Here is an 18,806-nt window from a genome sequence, read left to right on the forward strand (position 1 = left end):
ATAAACACAATGCGTGCTTTTTCCAGATTGACCCTTTCTTAAGTATATAGCTCTCCTAAGTGATGGCTCTTCTTTGTCTCTTTCTGTTGCTTGAGGGGGTGTATGTGTTTGGGTTTTTTTTGTTACACAGGACTTTTAAATGTAAGATAAAGAAAATCCACAAATACTTAATAAATCCATTGATGTTCACAGATATTTTATCAAATACTTTGTGATTGTTGTATTAGAAGGAAAACAACGAAGCCAATAATGTTGATAGAAGTTAAATATATGGTTCTGGTGTGATTACTGTTGTGAAATATTGTGTCTGAGTTACATACTACTGGAATGATTGGTAATTCTTCGTAGAGATAGCTAAAAGAGGCAGGAAAGCAGAGCTGACTTAAAGGAATTTTAAGCCATCTGAGCTGACAGGGTTGCCTGCTGAGTAAACCCATTGTCTTCAAAATTAGGTGTGGGAAACCTCGGCTGCTACGAGGGATCAGAATGCAAGCTTGACATTGGCCTTGAACAGATGCCCACTTATCCTTGATGAAGCTGGAAAGTGCTAAGAAGATCTAAGTAAACAAGATCAAGAAGCTGCCAGACCGCAGGTGGAATCATCCAATTATGAAGTTAGAACAGAGAAAGAGTCATCCAATTATGAACTGTTGGTCTTTGGCTAAACCAATCATATATGAACACACAGTCCCACAAAGGGTATAAAAAGTCTTGTAAAACCAATGAAGATGTCCTTTGCTTACAACTTCTATGTGTTGTTGGCCGCCCCAACTGTGACAATTAGGGTTGGTGGTTTTTTTTTTTTTTTTTTATTCTGAAGGAATCTTGGCACAGGAATAGGAATTGAAGAAGCTTGCATTTGTAGAATCGTAGAAGGTTGGGAAAGACCTCTAAGGTCATCCAGTCTACCTGTCAGGGCAGCATCACTGTGCCTACTAAACCATGTCACAAAGTGAATCATTTCATGTTGTATGTGTGTGTCTTTGTACTGGTAACAAGGGGATACAGGCGGACGTGGTCTGGTACATCCGATGAGGTTCTCAGAAGGGTAACATAAGCTGATGACTAGTCATTGCATGTGGTTCTCGGGCACTGGCAGCATTGAATCACAGCTGCTGTTGAAGTCTGGCAACTACATGGTTGTAGTAAGTCAACACACTCGGAGGCCTTCCAGGAAGACATGTTTACTAAGCCTAGAGTGATGATGACTCTGTGATCAGTGGAAGCCATCCAGGTGCATGTCTGAGATACCTATACCAGACTGCCTTCCTCCCGCAGTGTCCTGTGGCATGAGGTGATGTATGGGATTTCATACACTGTGTTTGCGTCTACCCTGAGCTCTGTTCGGGGCTAAGAGAAGACCAGAGGGATGTGTGTAGATCAGTGAAAAATAACCTTGCTATGAGCTTTAGTTAATTATTCTTCAGCAGATTTCCAGAAGTCCATTGGTGTGGTGTTTTTAAGATTTTGGTTTATAGATAAGACATAATCTGCAGCTTGTCCATTCACCCAGGCTTCTGCAAACTTTGTGTTATCCTCTCACTGAAGGAATTTCATTTTGAATTGGAACAAACTCACATCAGTCCCACCCAGTTTCACATTTATGTGAAGTTTAAGACTTCACTCTTTTTTTTTTTTCTTAAGAAATTGTTTTGGTTTTCCTTGAAGCATCAATAAACACAAATGATCCTTTTCTGGTAAATTTGACTGGAAAGTCAAGTTAAAAGTAAAATGCAGAACTACCAGTCTCTGCTTTCATTATGAACATTTCACACAGCTATAGACATAATTACATATGATGAAGATCTTATGGCAAGACATGGGCCGTTAACCTTGATTCCCTGGCAGAACTCCCAGTTGAGTGATTATTTTCTGGCCACATAAATTTCCTTTTATTTTCTATCCGATAGTTGTTTCCTTCTCTTTTAAAAATGAACTGCTCTTGCACATACTGTGGCAATGTTAACCGGTATCCTTAACCCTAGAGATAACTGTGTTTAAGTGACTAACAAATCTCATTGTATGGTATAAAAGGACATCCTTGGAGATGAAGGTTTTCGAGCGGTTGAGGTAGTAGAGAATTGTGTGATTCTATCCTGTGAGAATTTAGAAAGTCAAAATTCTCCTTGGCCTCTTCTTCCTATGGAGATAGTTATATTTGAGAAGAGATGGTAATCTTTCGTTCTTCTACTATCCCTTGAAACAAAGATAAAAAACAATTTCAAAGTTGGAAGTCTTATACAGTCATAAACTTAAAAAAGTCTGTTAGATCTTCAAAAGCTTTGCCTTGAGTGGATCACTTCAAAATTTTGCCTTGTGGTGTTATGCTTTCTGTTGCTTTTACTAGTGGATAACTTCACTACCGTAATGTAAGTTATGAGACTAATATAAATTAATGACCCTCCTGCGTCATGGGACGGCAAGATGGTGACCAGGGGGGTAAAGCGTCTCCCACTGTAGGGGGAGATCAGGTTCATGACCACCTGAGGAACCTGAACATTTATAAGTCTATGGGACCTGATGAGATGCATCCCAGAGTCCTGAGGGAATTGGCCAATGTGGTTGCAAAGCCACTCTCCATGATATTTGAAAAGTCATGGCGATCAGGAGAAGTCCCTGGTGACTGGAAGAAGGGTAACATTGTGCGTACTTTTAAAAATGGTAGAAAAGATGAACCTGGCAACTACCGACCTGTCAGCCTCACCTCTCTGCCTGCGAAGGTCATGAAACAGATCCTCCTAAAAGTTATGCTAAAGCACAGGGAGGACATGGAGGTGAATAATGGCAGCCAGCACAGCTTCACCAGGGGCAAATCCTGTATGACCAACTTAGTGGCTTTCTATGATGAGGTGACCACAGCAGTAGACATGGGCAAACCAATGGATGAGATCTATCTAGACTTCTGTAAAGCCTTTGACACAATCCTCTACAACATCCTTCTCTCTAAATTGGAGAGATATGGATTTGATGGGTGGACGGTACGATGGATAAGAAACTGGTTGGATGATTGTATTCGAAGAGTAGTGGTCAATGGCTCAAAGTCCAGATGGAGATCTGTGACAAGTGGTGTCCCCCGGGTGGGGGACAGTGCTGTTTACTATCTTCATCAATCATATTGACAGCGAGATTGAGTGTACCCTCAGGAAGTTGGCAGATGTCACCAAGCTATGTGGTGTCATTGGCACACTGGAAGACTGGGATGTCATCCAGAAGGACCTCGACAGGCTGGGGAAGTGGGCCTGTGAGAACTTCATGAGGTTTAATAAGGCCAAGTGCAAGGTCCTACACCTGGGTCGGGGCAATCTGCGATTTCAGTTCACGATGGAGGATGATGTGATTGAGAGCTGCCCTGCAGAGAAGGACTTGGGGGTGCTGGTTGATGAGAAGCATGACATGAGCTGGCAGTGTGCACTCGCAGCCCAGAAGGCCAACTGTATCCTGGGTTGTATCCAAAGAAGCGTGGTCATCAGGTTGAGGGAAGTGATTCTGCCCCTCTATTCCTCTCTCGTGAGACCTCATCTGGAGTATTGTGTCCAGTTCTGGAATCTTCAACATAAGAAGGATATGGAGCTGTTGGAATGGGTCCAGAGTTGGGCTACAGAAATGATATGAGGGTTGGAGCACCTTCCATATGAGGACAGGCTGAGAGAGTTGGGTTTGTTCAACCTGGAGAAGAGGAGCCTCTGAGGAGATCTTATAGTGACCTTCCAGTACCTGAAAGGGGCCTAGAAGAGGGGGGACCAGAAAGGGGCTGGAGAGGGACTATTCATAAAGGCTTGTGGTGATAGGATGAAGGGGAACAGGTATAAACTGGAGAGGGGCAGATTTAGGCTTGATATAAGGAAGAATTTTTTCACCATGAGAGTGGTGAGGCACCAGGGCAAGTTGCCTAGAGAAGTTGTGGCTGCCCCATCCTTGGAGGTGTTCAAGGCCAAGTTGGATGGGGCCTTGGGCAGCCTGATCTAGTGGGACGTGTTCCTCCCTGTGACAGGGGGGTTGGAACTAGATGGTTTTTAAGGTCCCTTCCAAGCCTAACTATTCTATGATTCTGAGGTATTCAACAAGATAATCTTACTGCTAGGGTAAATGAGTGACATAGGCTACTTTGCATTTCAGTAATATTTTTAAGATATCTGTATAAAAAAAGGAAAACAAAAAAATCTGTGTTTCTAAACTATCAAGAATGCTGATGGCAAAAATTATCAAAATTTAGAACCATAAAATGAGACTATAATGACTGCATGTGCAGAAAGTTATTTAAAATGGCTAGAGGATGAGGCAGGTCAAGTCAAAGCTTTACGACAGGATGACTGCGTAATGACTGTTCTCAGCTCTTAGCTATTCAAAAATACTACTCTCAAACCTGAAACTTTTTATGTAACTGTGATGTTGAATTTTAGACTGCTCTTCCCCTAACTGAGGCTTCATTCCTCAAAAATCTAAGTTTGTCTTTAGAAGTTAAATTTGTACAGAAAAGTAACGAAAGAGTTGGAATGAGGGAATAAAGTTGAATCTGGGAAGAAGGGAGGGGTGGAGGAGGTGTTTTAGTTTAATCTTTGTTTTTTACCATCCAACTTTATTTTAACTGGTAATAAATTAAATAATTGTGCCAACACTGAGTCTTTTATCAATGACATTACCTCATAAGTGCTGTCCCTATCTTTATCTCGACCCATGAGCTTCCTATCTTGTTTTCTTCCCTTTTCCTGTTGAGGAGGAGTAGTGTGAGAGTGTCTGGGTGGGCGTCTGCTGGCTCGCCAAGGTCAACTCACCGGAGTTAAAAGCATTGAATTTTCAGCTAAATATTTCTGGTGTCTCATGGAAAAGTTCCGAACCATCAGTAGCTTTGCCTGGTCAGTGTGCAGCTCTTCAGTGTGACTAAGTAGGCCAATTACCTTTGTTAATGACATCAGTAACTAGCATTGTCCACCTTGCTTCTGTATATCATCTCTTGCATTCATGTGATGAAACAAGAGGAGGAGACTGTCTTGTGCAGCAACATAAATGTTTGTTGTTCTGTGCAGGAAGTGCAAGAGCTGGGTTCTGGGTGCTTTGAGGCCTGAGTTCACTGGTTTATTCCTGAGATTGTGCAGAGTTGTGCCCATCACGATCTGGCTATGTCTGGGAGAGTATTTTTTTTGTTTCATATGCTTTACTGAGCCGCTAGACTTAAAAATCTTGGTCACTGGGAGAGATGACAGCTGTGGTATGGAGTGGGGATGGGCAGTTTCTGTCATCTTGTGCTTAGAAGAAATTATGGCAGAGGTTTAGGTGTGTCTTTGGTTGAGTCTCAGATAGGTTGGTTGTGGCACCAACTCATCTGTTGTTAAACAAGATTGCAGCATGATTCTCAAAGGTATGGCTTGGACAAAGTAAAACTTGGGCTACAAACCACAACCCTTCTCATGGAACGAGCCAAATTTCATTATAATTTAATTCATAACTCAATAAGCACTACAGGATGCCCTGAGGGGTTGTACCAGGATGAGATACGACATTTTGGTTTTGTTTTCCCTTCCTCTAAAGTAGCCAAAGATAATTTGATTAAAACTTGCAACAGAAGATCATCCTCATAAAGAAAACTTCAGTTTTAGTTGCAATGGTTCTGTACTGAAAATACAGACTCTTCTAGGAGGAGGAAGAGCCCAAAAACTTATCCATCTTCTGTAACAAGTGCTCTGATAGCTGTTGCCCATACGGACCTGCGTTTGATTTGTGGTTTATTTGGTCTTTCAAGGGAATAAATGGGCAGATAAGATTAGTGAAAGGCTCAAATGGATGGCTCTGAGAAATAGAGGTTAGTTCATTGATCCAAAAGAGCAGATGTTTTGATAAGGTCATGCAGAGTTACACTTGGCAATGTGCCCAGATTAGGATGTTCGTCTGCTATGCATTTTGCCTAGGTGGGTGATTGGAGTCCACAAGGTGGGTTGGAGTGAGAGGCAGGAGAATATAGAAGGGAGGGCTGTCACATGAGTTCAGATCACCTTTTCTACGTGGGCAGTCTTGGGAGCTGGAACTCAGCAGCCACAGTCAATGAAGAGAGTTGAGTGAGCCAGGAGGGGACTGCAGCATGAAAAATGCATCGACTCAAGACCTCATATGTACAGTCTTTGCTGGTGTGTCTTTTGGGTGTCAGCAGTTAATGTGGGGCACTGGAACAGCCCGGCCACCCTGGGGTGCAGATGCTCACTCTGCCTGGCCAACTGGAGAGGCTTCTGGGGGAACTCAGTTCTTGCTCCCGGCCCCCATGGGGGTGAGTCAAGCCTGTCTGCCTTAGATGACTGCCTACTGCATGTGAACCTCAGCAATTCCATCCTGTTAGCTGAATGACTTTGAACATATAGCCCAAACACTTGTTAGAGCATGAAAGTGCAGTTTGGAGAGATCAGCTCTCTGGATGGCTGTTGGTCTAAACATGTCATCCATATGTATAGCATACGGACTGGATCTACTCAGCTGTTACCAGGCAGAGCTTTCCCCTGTCCTGGATATGATGGGATACCCTATCCCTGGACATGTTCAAGGCCAAGCTGCGTGAGGCTATGAGCAACCTGACCCAGTGGAATGTGTACCTGCCCACAGCAGTGGGGTTGGAACTGGATGGTCATTGAGGTCCCTTCCAACCCAAACAATTCTGTGGTTCTATGATTATGTCACACAATGTCCTTTCAATTATGAATGCAGAGAGGGTCAAACAGTTTGGAAAGAATCCACTTCTGTGTTTATTGCTACTCTGAATTATAGATGGCCCAAAAGCCAGCTATTCACTGCATTCATTCTACAGACCAGCGCTCAAAAGGCAGAGTGCTGCTTTTAAGAAAGATGATTTTAGAGAACAAAAGGGGAAGTGAACACTATGAAAATTTAGTTAAATGTAAATGTGTTAAATGGTACATGAACTAGTCAGGTTTTCATGATTTATCAGTTTTAAACTTCAAAGGCTCTGGTTAGCTTGCATTTTTAAAACTAATGAGTTTATCACAGCCAGTGGGGAAAAATGGTTCAAGTATATCAGCTGTAAATTGGTACAAAGCACTAAAAGGGACATTAGCCTCTAATCAGATTCTAACAGTTCATTAAATCTCCCTTTCCTCGGTGGCACTTTGTCTTCCCCCCTCCTCCTGCTTGTGCCTCCTGCGCAAGCCAGCTTCATCCCTTCATTCAGGTGGGTAAGACCTCCTTAGGGACACCAAGCAATATCGGCTCATCCTTCTTTGTCTTCGAGCTAAACAGCCTAAGGGATGCTTGGTGATGTTCTGTTCCTGAGCTTGCTGTAAAACTCAACTGTGCTGCCTATAAATCAAGAAGGGAGAAGGACCTCTCTGCAGACCATGTGCTGAGGGAGCCAGGAATGCCAGTCTGACTCCTGCTCTTGCTCCAGCTCTAACCACATCCAAACTGCTGGAGCTCAGTGATACCCAAGAGCTGCTTCTGATAAGTAAGCAGTGCATTGCCCTTGCTGAGAAGAGGGACTTAACGCCTTGGAGCAATATCAGCCAGCTGTTTTGTGGCATCCGAGTTCCTCCTCTTTCCCCACATCATGCCATAAATGTTGAATCAAGGTGCATGAAATAAATCACTGAGTAGGCATAGGAAGAGTATTTTTTTCTCCCTTCTGTTATTTCAAGCCTGAAGTGCAGTAGATACACAGCAGTAGCATAGGATGGACTAGGGCATCTTAACATAACTCATCTTCATTCACATGTGTTTGAATATGGGGATGTTCTGCTGAAAACTACTAATTTGATCTGAAATTTTATAACAATATTTTAGAGCTTTTTATGAACTATCTAAGTCAACTTTTAAAGGAAAAAAATAGAGATTGCATTTGCTTGTCTGCTTCACTATCAAGTTCCTGCATGCCCTGTAGTATCAAACCACATGTGCTGCAACACATGATTTTCAAAGTGAGAGCGATGGGGATTTTAAGCAGGTCATTTGCCCTGCCTGTGGTACCGTGTTGGAGCATGGATGTATTGATTTCTCTACTTTTCAGTGTGTTATTTAAATTACAATAAAATAAAGGAGTATACAAAAAAAGCCCAGATGCTGCAATATTTATGTCCCTGAAAATGAAGATCCTGGGATGAGTGCATTAATTGGAAAAAAGAAAATGTTTAGAGTCCTTTATGTTTTTAAAATGTATTCTGGAAGTTCCATTAGGACAGACTATTTTTCTTAAAATTCCCTCAAAGCAGCCACGTAAGAAACAGATCTATGAACACATTCCTTATGAGTAACAGCACCAGGCAGCACTGAACAGATCGGCTGCGCATGAAATACAGGGAAAGTGTTTTCTCCATTGCAGTGTGGTTATTGAGGACTGTGAGGTAACAGTTATAGTGGAGGTGAGTTTCCTGTCATGAGTGTTGTTCCAGACAGGGCTGCAGATAAATAAATGGTTGTGAATGAATATCACTTATAAGTGATCTGTGCTCCAGTTTCACTATTTGAAAAGTAGCTGTGACGTCTTCGTATTTCTGTACTGCTGATGAAGGTGTCTGGATTTGTAAGGACTTTAGCTTGAGTGATAAAATGTCTTCTATCCTCTCTGTCTTGTCCAATCTAAATGGCAGCCGGAGGGGCTTTCAAACATCAGCCTTTAACCTTGACTGGAACAGAAATTGACTCAGGTTGAGGTAGTCGGGTTTGAATTGAAGGCACAAGAGGTTGTTTTGCACATCTCCATGAACTACTCCAGCAACAGAGGGATGAGACATTCCTAGCAGGGATGTTGATTCAGGGAAGCACAGTTCTGCAGATCTCACTTCAGACTGGAGCTCTCACCATATATTGCCTGTTACTACAAGGGCAATGCACGTTCTTAAGATGCTGATTTATTTCTTTTGTGTCAGAGTTGAGCATGTGAAAGTTCTTGTTGACAAATGGTGATAACTTCAGAAGACAATGAATGATGAAATCTGAGGGGTTGATGGGTGCTAATTTATGGGGTGTGCATGTACAGGACTTCAGTATAACTTCTGTGAATTCAAGTGTATGCTTTCTCTATATAACACAGAAGTACAAATGCTTTGATTGAAATCAAATATACTGAAGTATACTGCCAAACCCCTGAAGCTATTTGACATCACTGCTCTCCTTTCCAGTTCTAAAGCAAGGAATATATATATATGCACCTGCATGTTTAATTTCAAATCATAAAATAGTAATTGGAGATAATTTTCCCTTGTTGCTTATGAAGGCTTAGTTCTCTTTTAAGGATAATTGAAACTATAATTTACTATCTAACAGAGATATTGACTTAGTAGCTACTCCTTGAAATTAATATTATATTTTGTTAACTTCATTTGTGCTAAAATAAACTTGCTTAATTCCACAGTATCATAGAACTAAACCAGTGAGTTAAAGTGTTTTTTGTCATTTTTTTGATTAACCTTGTCCTTTTTTTGCCTTAGGACATCAGCGCCTTTGAGAACAGAATGTTAATGCTTGATGGGATGCCGGCAGTCAGAGTCAAAACAGAGCTGCTGGAATCCGAGCAAGGGGTAAGCAGAGGATTCTGTGCGACCTCACTCTGTAGCACACGAATGACCCTTCCCAAGCTTCTTTTTGGTCATCTGTCCCTCCCATTGTATTGTTGTTTTCCTTTCTACATTTTTCTTAATTTCTGCCATTTTTGAGCTAATTTTCTTGTGAGATGTACTAGTGAGCATCTGGTCTCCTCTGCTGGGATCATGGAACAAAAAATCTGTGGAAAACTTAATGCAGTTATCTGGGATAGCTGAGATGCTGTTGGTGTAATTTTACAATTATAAATAAAAATGCAGTTTAAAAAAAAAACAGGAAAGTATAATAGATTATGATAAAGAAGCCAAACTCGTGTCTAAGAAGTGCGAACATATCTTTGCTATTCTGCCTTCTTGGGATATTTGCCTTACTGTGGTTGTGTTGTTGTTTATATGTCCTGCTCAATTTTCAGTTTGTGCAAAAGTGCTCTCTTTTTGGTGGAATATGCTTGTTCTCCTTATGAGAAGAAAGCTAGAAGCTTTAGATGGTTAAAGCTGGTATCACAGAGATTACTGAATATAGGACAGAGATTTTGAATTTGGTGGCAAACCAGCGTTTGGCTTTGAAGTGGTAGATTTTAGGAGTGAAGACTCGGTTTTTGGACTTGTTAAGGGTATTTTCTTTACATATGTGGTAATAATTGCATCATAATTAATAATTAAATTGTGAATTTATTATGAGGGCATCTGTATTTAATGGACTTTGTGTTACTGTGAATCTTTATTTCTTTGTGTGGGTCTTAATATCCTAAACAATCCAACCCACCTCTCTGCTCTGAAGACAGATGCATCATAGAAGCAGCAATGGTATTTCCATGCAGGGATGGGCTTTTTCGTCTGCTAGTTGGCTTTTTTCCTTCCTGCTATTTTCTCAGTTATTTAATTGAGAATTTAAATGATAGTGGAAGAGAAGGAATTAACTTTCACAATGACTTAATTTGAAAGACTGAGAGATCAGTTATTCAGGATTTTTCTGATGCTTTAGATTTGAGAAAAAAAAAAAAAACTTGACAGTTATTAGACTTCTTGCCCATCTCTCTGCCTTCTTGAGAGCTGGTATCCTCAGAAAATTGTCCGATACAGTGCAGTTTGGTTGGACATAAAAGCCAGACTATTGTATGAGCCACAATGATGAAAAGGCAGATCCATTAGAGGTAATTTTTAATGCTTTCTGGTGGCTTTGCATTATGTCTTTGTAAGAACATAAACCTTTCTCTATATTGTTCAGAAGACAAATTTTTTTATTGGTATTTGCCTTTGTGTAGTTTAAAATAAATTCTATGCATGATGCATGTTGCTGGGTCCTTTATGAAGAATAATTCCTTTCGCAAAGTGTGATTTGATTCTGGAAGACCTATTTGGTGTCTTAGGGACTGGAAGGAAATGAACAGTTTATATAGTTTTTTAATTTCCTTGGTTTTTTAAATAAAATTTTATGGACTTATGTGTTAGCAGAAAATGATGTCACCTCTGTCTTTTCCAATGACTGAACCACTGGACAAAGAGCTCGTTTTGATTTGGGCTTTTATGCGCTTTGTTACTAATTAAGTAGTGTCTGGTCAAGAGTCTCTGGCACCTTTATGACTCTACATTAGGGAACAATCAATAAGTACAAAATGAATTCTCCAGTTCGCTAACAGAGGAGTGAGCCATTAGGATGGCAATTTTCCAACAAACAACTTAAACTCTAAAGAGAAAGGTGGTTGAAACAGATGTTTAGCATGTGCTTCAGAGACTGTTTTGAATATGTAGATGCTGGTAGACATAACAGGGACAAGTGTTTGAAGGGTGTGATTACTGAAGACAGCACATGGAGCTGTTTGGGAAGATGAATATCATAACTGGGAAGAACACAGTAGGAACTAAAGTGTGATCCAAGTAGTATGAATTTGAAATTGTGATGTTTATTTGTGTTATTATGATACCTAAAGCTCCTTCAGTTGCACCTCCAAGGCAGCATATGGGTATGCAGGGAGACATGTTTTTTACTTTGAAAATTCGCAGACTAAGTGGCATTTTGAGTCTTCTGAAGGCAGCAGCCAAAGCTTGATCACTTAGGATGCTGAACAACAGATAAGACTACACAAACTTTTCCAAACCCTATAGAAAGACATCTGGAGTTCTGCTGTTCCTGCTTGGTATGTGTTGTTGGTTCTAGGTTTGCTGCAAGAGCAAAGGTGAGATATGGCTTAAGGGTATTGAAAAGAAGATTTCGTCTCTGGTTAGAAAATGCTGAAGGCTGTGTTGGTTGTGGAAGAGTGAATCCAACAGAATCTGAGTCACCAGTGGCCCTCAAACAGGACAGTGAGTGCCAAGCAATCAAACCGGAGCGCTAAGCTGCCATTCCTTGTTAATGGAGCTTTGGAGGAGTTGGGAGAATACCCAGTCTTTTGTCTGAGAAGGGCTACAGGACCACTTTAAATTGTCTCTGGTTTAAGTTTGGGCCCACATTTCAAATGAAGATCTTGATTTTAAAACCGATTGCGGTGAAGAACTTCCCTCATCTTTACTGATAGTTACCCATTCTTCTTGTGAAAGCATGCACCTGATTTTTAATCTGAATTTATCTAGCATCAGCTTGCAGCCCTGTCCAATGGCAGCAGGCCCATGAGCAGAATTCCCTTGTGGTGCTGTGTGATGATCTCGCTTGGCCCTTTTGGAACTGGACTGTACAACGTGTGGTGAAGCAAGGAAGGTTGTTCCTCAGGTTGATTTTGTTGTGTTGGAGGCTGCCAGATGTAATAACTGAGGAGCCCAGTCTTGGTGGGTCCTCCGTGTTTTTGCTGTCTACAAGACAATTGGATGTCTACAACTGCAAAGCTTTATTGAAATTAATATTAAGTTAATTGAGAGTTCCAAGGATACTCCCTGTAGGGATACTGAACCCTTTCCCCCAGGACACCTGAATACATCAGCCAGAAGATGTGTTTTCCCAGTAGCTGTGCCTTGATTAGCTATCACTTGTGTTGTGTGACCACCAAGGTGAGATTCATAGAAAGGGCCTTGCTGGAGTAGTGTGGACGTTGTTTGGCCCCCCCACTGCCCAAACTCATTAAGTGTTGGCCTGATCAGAGACCGACCAGTAGAGGACAGTCTAATTCCTCTCTGGGCAGTTGTTGTGTGGAGGCAAGTGGCTCTTGGAAGGGCAGAAAACTGGCACTGGGTCAAATCCTGTTTAGGTGCCACCGTGCCTTGTTTCCGTTGTGTTCCCATGGCATCCTAAGTGTTATGTGATGTAGGTGAGGCTTTTCTCAGGAGTTGCTTGGGGGTAAGAAGGTACCCCTGTGATTCTGGGTTTGGCTCAAAGGCCCAGAAGAGCTGAGCAAAATGCTTATATCCTTGCTTCAAGTGGGAATTGTAATGTTATGTATACAGTATTGTTGCGGTGGATTACTTGAGCAGATGACATAACCACAGTGTCTGAATCCATCTTAATGGCAGGATTTTAATTTTGTTCATAATTTGATGTGTTTAATGATTAAACAATGTGTGTTTATCCTGGGACTTTATTAAAAGCCCTTCTTTTTTTTTCAATTTACTTGTCTCCTTATATCTGTGAACCAGTGACCCACCAATCTGTTGACTCAAACAGTAGAAAATACTGCTGCTTATCAATTGTGGTAGAATGAATGGAAACCACTGCAGTAACATGACAATATAAGCATAGAAAACTCAGAATGGAGTAACATTCCCTTTCCTTTTACAACTATTTCAGCAAAACAGAAACATAATAGGAGTTAAAAAACAAAACAAAAAAATACAAGGAGCATCAGCTCTTAACATGAAGTTGGTTCTTCATTTACCTTTTGTGTCTCTGGTGAAATAGGTACCATCTGGCTGTGTGCATTTCATTTATTTGAAATTATTCTTCTCCGTACTGCTCTGGGTAACCTGGTCTTCACCTGGTGCTATCTCTTAACTATATGCAGTGCTCAGGACAGAGCAAATGATTGAGTCAAGATGCTGTATTTGAATACCAAACCAGGCAATCAGTCCATTGTATTCCTGTGTGGCATTTGGTTTTCCCGTTATAGTCCTTGGGTTTTTTTGCAGGAGAAGCTTAGTATCACGTTCTTCTTTCCATCTGTGCATGACCTCCAAGATCTTGAACTTTTTTGTTAGATGTTTCATTTTTTTTCATGATTTTTCTGTCTGAAACCATGTTTGTGTGCTCTGTATCCAAATCTGGGCAGGTACCTCTGAAAGTGTTTAAGCATTCTTAAATAGCTTCTCAGACCTGACACTGTGTTACATATCTAGAGCAAGTGAAGGTAGATTTAAAATGCAATACAGCAGACAGAATAAGCAAACAAAGAACGTGTAGTCCAGATGAAATTTGAGGGTAGCCCTGGAGAATGAAACTGCGTGAGCTATTCCCACAACAAACCAGCCCAATCTCCAGCTGAGGCTGAAGGGGGATGGGAGCTGATACCTGTGTTTCAGCTGTGCCCCATTCACCAGTTCCTTCGAGCCTCTGACTAGAGGAGGGGTGGGCAGGACTCATGAGCTGCAACCTGTGTCAGTGCAGGGAAGACAAACTTTTACTAATGTGAGTTTAAAAGATGCTGAGTTTGAACTAGATGGTTGTGGGACAATGGGACTTAGTCAGCCAGTAAGGGGTAAATCCCGTATGAGATAGAGGTTACTGAACAAATTGGGAACAAAGAAATATTTACAAGGGAAATTAATTTTCTCTTTGCTTTGGAAAAAGTTAAATCAGTTCTGCCTTGTTTTATCGTCACCAATTTAGAATAGTTTAATGATTTTTAGAAGGCCATCAGCATTAGCAAGAACAGATGCTTTTTTTTCCAGTGAACTACTGTCCTTAATTTTGCATGGGAGACTTAATGCAGACTATTGTTTGAAGCTTCAATAAGATACAGTGCTGCTTTAATGACTTTATCACAAATGAAAAAGAGACATTACATAAAAGATATCGTATTGCCCTTTAACAAGGCTTCATTATTATCTCCCCTACTGTGGAACAGGAACTAGCATTGCTAATAAATGGTTAGAATTACTTTAGAAATGTGAGTTTGCTTATCATTTAGTTTCCTCTGGTGACCTACGGCTTTAGATTTTTGGGTCTGCAGTGCAACCTTTGTATGTCAGTAATCACCTTCAGAGAAGAACATGAAGGTGTTTCCTCCCCATGTAGATGAAGGTGGGGTGCTTCAGCAGGAAAAAAAAAAAAAAAATTCCATTCCTTGGTTGTGCCAAAAACTATTTTGGAAAGTGAACTAATGCTCCTTATTGTAAAAAAAGTGGGGAAGCTGCATTAATTCAAATGATAATACAGACTGGACAGTGAATTTATTAGCTGATGGCTACCATCAAGAAATTCAAATGGATAGCATTGGCTGGCTTCAGTGTGAAGTTAGAAAGTCTTGCTGGTCATTGCAAGATGAGGCCCAGTTTCTAAAGGCTGGTAAATGTGCTCGACTTGCTCAGTCACATAACCTTACACTTTCTCAACTATTTTCAGAGTCGTGCCTTAAGCTTTTGTTAAAAAGAAATATGAATGTGGGACTTAGGTTTCACAGTTGATGCTCAAATACAGAGAATAACGAACCTTTCATTCTCATCAGCCTTTTTGTTTCCAGATCTGCACTCTCATCCATTCCTGTGCCTGCATTTTGTCCCCTCAAATCATTATTTGAAGATTATATATCTTATTCTTAATTCACTTCCTAATTCTGCTTGATCCATCTCCATTCCTATGCCTTATCATGGCTGAATTATGAAAAGAATGACTAAAATGACAAAACCTTTTAACAATCCAGTGTTGTTACACAGATAAAGGACTTCTAGCTCAGCCTAGGTAATAGTGACAAAAATCTGTTTTATTTCCTAAGGTTTCCAGAAATACCTGTTGAAATTTAGTTGAGAATAGTCTCAATAGTAAAGCTTTCTCCTTGATTGTATGGGGAAATATTTTATGTTGACTTATTTGGCTTATGTACATTCTTTGTATTATTAGAAGAAAGCACAGTTCTAGTATTTTCTGTTGTAATTTGTGAATGAGGAGGCTGAGGGGAGACCTTGTCACTCTCTACAACTACCTGAAAGGAGGGTGTAGCGATGTGGGTGCCAGTCTCTTCGTAAGTAACAAGTGATAGGATGAGAAGAAATGGCCTCAAGTTGCACCAGGGGAGGTTTAGATTGGGTATTAGGAAAAACAAACTTTACTGAAAGAGTGGTGAAGCACTGGAAGAGGCTGCCCAGGAGAGTGGTGGAGTCCCCATCCTTGGATGTGTTCAGAAAATGTGTAGACGTGGCACTGTGGGATGTGGTTTAGTAGGCACAGTGGTGTTGGGCTGATGGTTGGACTTGATGATCTTGGAGGTCTTTTCCAACCTTAATGATTCTACGATTCTATGAATCTCTGCTTCATTCAGATATCTATTTTTCTTTCTTTCTGAAATGATCCTTCCTTTTTAGCCTGACTGTTTGGGGCAACAAATGGCATATGGACAGCATGTATGTTCCAGCCTCTTCTGCAACAAAACTAGCCATTCTTACTTTCTATTGTTTTTCTTTGTCTTGCAATAGATGATACTCGAGGAGTGTTACTGAAGTGTTAGAAACAGAGCCAATATGATTCATTAGTTGCTCTGTAGTGCCATAAATACATGACGTTCTTCAGAAAGTGACTGAGATGTGTTCCCAAAGATCTGTAAGGACATAGCTGCAGGGCCTCGTCAAAACCATTGAGACATACCTGAAGAAGTACAGGCATATCCTTCAGCAGTGCTTGGGGAATATGCTTGCAGCCCAGATGAGTGCAATATACGCCCTAGAAAGGTGCATCACGGCTACATAAATTGGATTAATTAAGCCAAATGAAGCATCACAAACCAATAAATTCTGGTAGTGCTATTTTGTGTTAAATGGAAGCTCATGTGAAGAATAAAAGGTAGCCTTCTCCTACATCTTTGCTCTTGACTTGGCATTCCTGCTGTGTCCATTGCCAGTGACTGGATGAAATGGAGAAGAGCTGAGTCAATCAATCATTGATCCAAAAAACCCCTACCTTACAGGAGAAAGGGAATGGCTGTATACCTCCTACAGTCATGCTGTGAGGAAATTATGGGTGTTTTATATCTTATGGAGAGAGAAGGGATGGGAAGAAAATTGTGGGTGCTGCTTTTGACGAAGACCTGTAGTTAGCACTGGTTAACTGTATCCAAAACTACATCCTGAGACAATGTTACTGCTTCTGGGCCCCAAACTAACTACTTTGGGACTTTCTCTGCACTGCTACTTTGCCAAATACTGAATATTTCCAGTGTTGCACAGGTTCCTTACTACTTTTGAAGTCAATTCTTGTATAGTATAAAGAGCTAAGGGGGTTTTGCACCATGGTTGTAGGTGTGATTTATTTATTTGGGATTTTTTCCCCAGGGATCAAGCAGAAAAGTGCAATAGAAAGGTAATAGATTTAAGACTAATAGGAAATGATAGCTTAACCAGCTCAGTCAGCACACTCACTTGTCACACTTGACAGGCAATCTTTTTGCCAAGTTCACTGAGTTTACAGATAGAAAATGCAGGTGGGGGTGTAAGATGTATGATACTGTCTGAAATTCTCACTAAGGGACGAATACCAGATCCTCTGAGACTTAATTTACTGACCATTGTCTGACATTGCTTCCCTTTCCTAGGCAGTTAAGTTGGCTGTTACAGAGCTCTTCAGGGAGTTTACTCCTTATTCTGTCTAGTATTGTTGTTGTATGTATGGTAGGAAGAGGGGGATTTTCTGTTGTGGGTGTGGACTTCACTGCACTAGGCATTATAGAAACAAAGGGCAATCCCTGGATATCCTGGGTTAATTGGTCAAAAAGCTGCGTTTAGACATCATTTTAATAGGCATCTTAAGGTAACAATGATCATGTGTATTGGGAAGGCAGTAGCATTACTAATTCCTTCTAAAAGAAGAGAGATCTCTGCTGCAAACAGCTCGTGTTTAGCCAACACTGCTATGCCGGGAGAATATTTCCAATATCTGTAATAGTACAGGGGCAGCAACACTATTTCACTTACTAAAAAATTAGATTTTATGAGAATGTATTTGTAGAGGAGAAGGCTAATATTTTATCTGCAGGACTGGAAAGAGTTTCAAAGAGAATGTGTGATATTACCCAGAAATTAACATAACTTAATTTTGTTAGTAAAATCATAGTTAAATACATGAATTGATAGGAGTTCTGTGTGCTTTTATGGACTGAAACAATAATAATGTTGGCTTTGGGAGAAGGAAAGTCAACTCTTCAATTTGAGCATAGTGCTGAAGTGCATTGTGAGATTATAGTTTGGTTGCCTTCTATCCCCAGTCAATTATTTTGTGAGCTCACCTTGAAGCCAGTCCACTTTTTTGATGATGTATGACCTCTCAGCTTGCTCTGCTACCAGGACTTATGATGGGAATCTCACAGAAGATTTACTGAGCTGAGAAATTTTAGCCATAAAGAAATACAAGCATGGTACCTGCAAGCTCAGTATCTATCAGTTACAGTGAATTTCTAAATGCACTTTTTGGGTTGAAAATTGTATGTTTTACAGAGATGTGAAAGGTCAACATTTCCTGTACTGCATTGAAAAATAGTTGAAAATGAAAAAGAGATGTGTAAACAGATTTTTCAGCCATCCAAATATCTACATTTTTGCCATTCTTGATAACCTCAATTCCAGTGACTGCTGTGTATGGTCCATATTATATTTCTTGTGGGAATCCAGTATCCACAACTTAACTATAATTTTGATTCAGTGCACAATCGTAATTGTGGAACCAGTGAGCTATGGATTTCTGCTCCTTGTACCCTGCCAGAAAGGTGTTAATGCTGTAGTCAAGGGAGTGCAGAGCATGCCATACCTGAGGTGGGGTACAGCACTCACATCAGTAAGAATCAGCAGCAGGGACCGTTAGGTCTGCAGCTGAGTGCTAGATCGAGGCAGACGGGTTGTTCCCTGAGTGAGGAAACCTCCAGAAGGGAGCAGAGGCAAGCTATGCTCCAGGCTAAAAACCCCAGTTCCCTCAGCTGCTCCACATAAGACTGGTTCTCCAGACCCTTCCCTCACTCCATTGCCCTCTTCTGGACATGCTCCAGCAACTCAACGTCTTTCCTGTAGTGAATGGGGCAAAACTTAACACAGTATTTGCTGTCCGGGCTCACTGGCGCTGAGTACGGGGGTACAGTCACTTCCCTACTCCTGCTGGCCATATCGTTTCTGATCCAAGCAAGGATGCTGTTGGCCTTCTTGGCCACCTGGACACAC

General features: G+C 41.0%; 1 protein-coding gene across 6 annotated transcripts in view; it reads left to right on the plus strand.

Annotated features, from left to right (window-relative positions):
* Positions 1-18,806, plus strand: part of KLF12 (KLF transcription factor 12) — a 251,064-nt gene that overhangs the window by 85,681 nt on the left and 146,577 nt on the right. For all 6 annotated transcript variants that reach the window (XM_069880335.1, XM_069880370.1, XM_069880353.1 and 3 more), the window contains exon 3: positions 9,420-9,509. In XM_069880335.1, coding sequence (XP_069736436.1) covers positions 9,420-9,509 — 90 coding nt within the window. The remainder of the gene's footprint in view (positions 1-9,419; positions 9,510-18,806) is intronic.

This window comes from Phaenicophaeus curvirostris, chromosome 1, assembly GCF_032191515.1.
Source record: "Phaenicophaeus curvirostris isolate KB17595 chromosome 1, BPBGC_Pcur_1.0, whole genome shotgun sequence".
NCBI classification, from domain to species: Eukaryota; Metazoa; Chordata; class Aves; order Cuculiformes; family Cuculidae; genus Phaenicophaeus; species Phaenicophaeus curvirostris.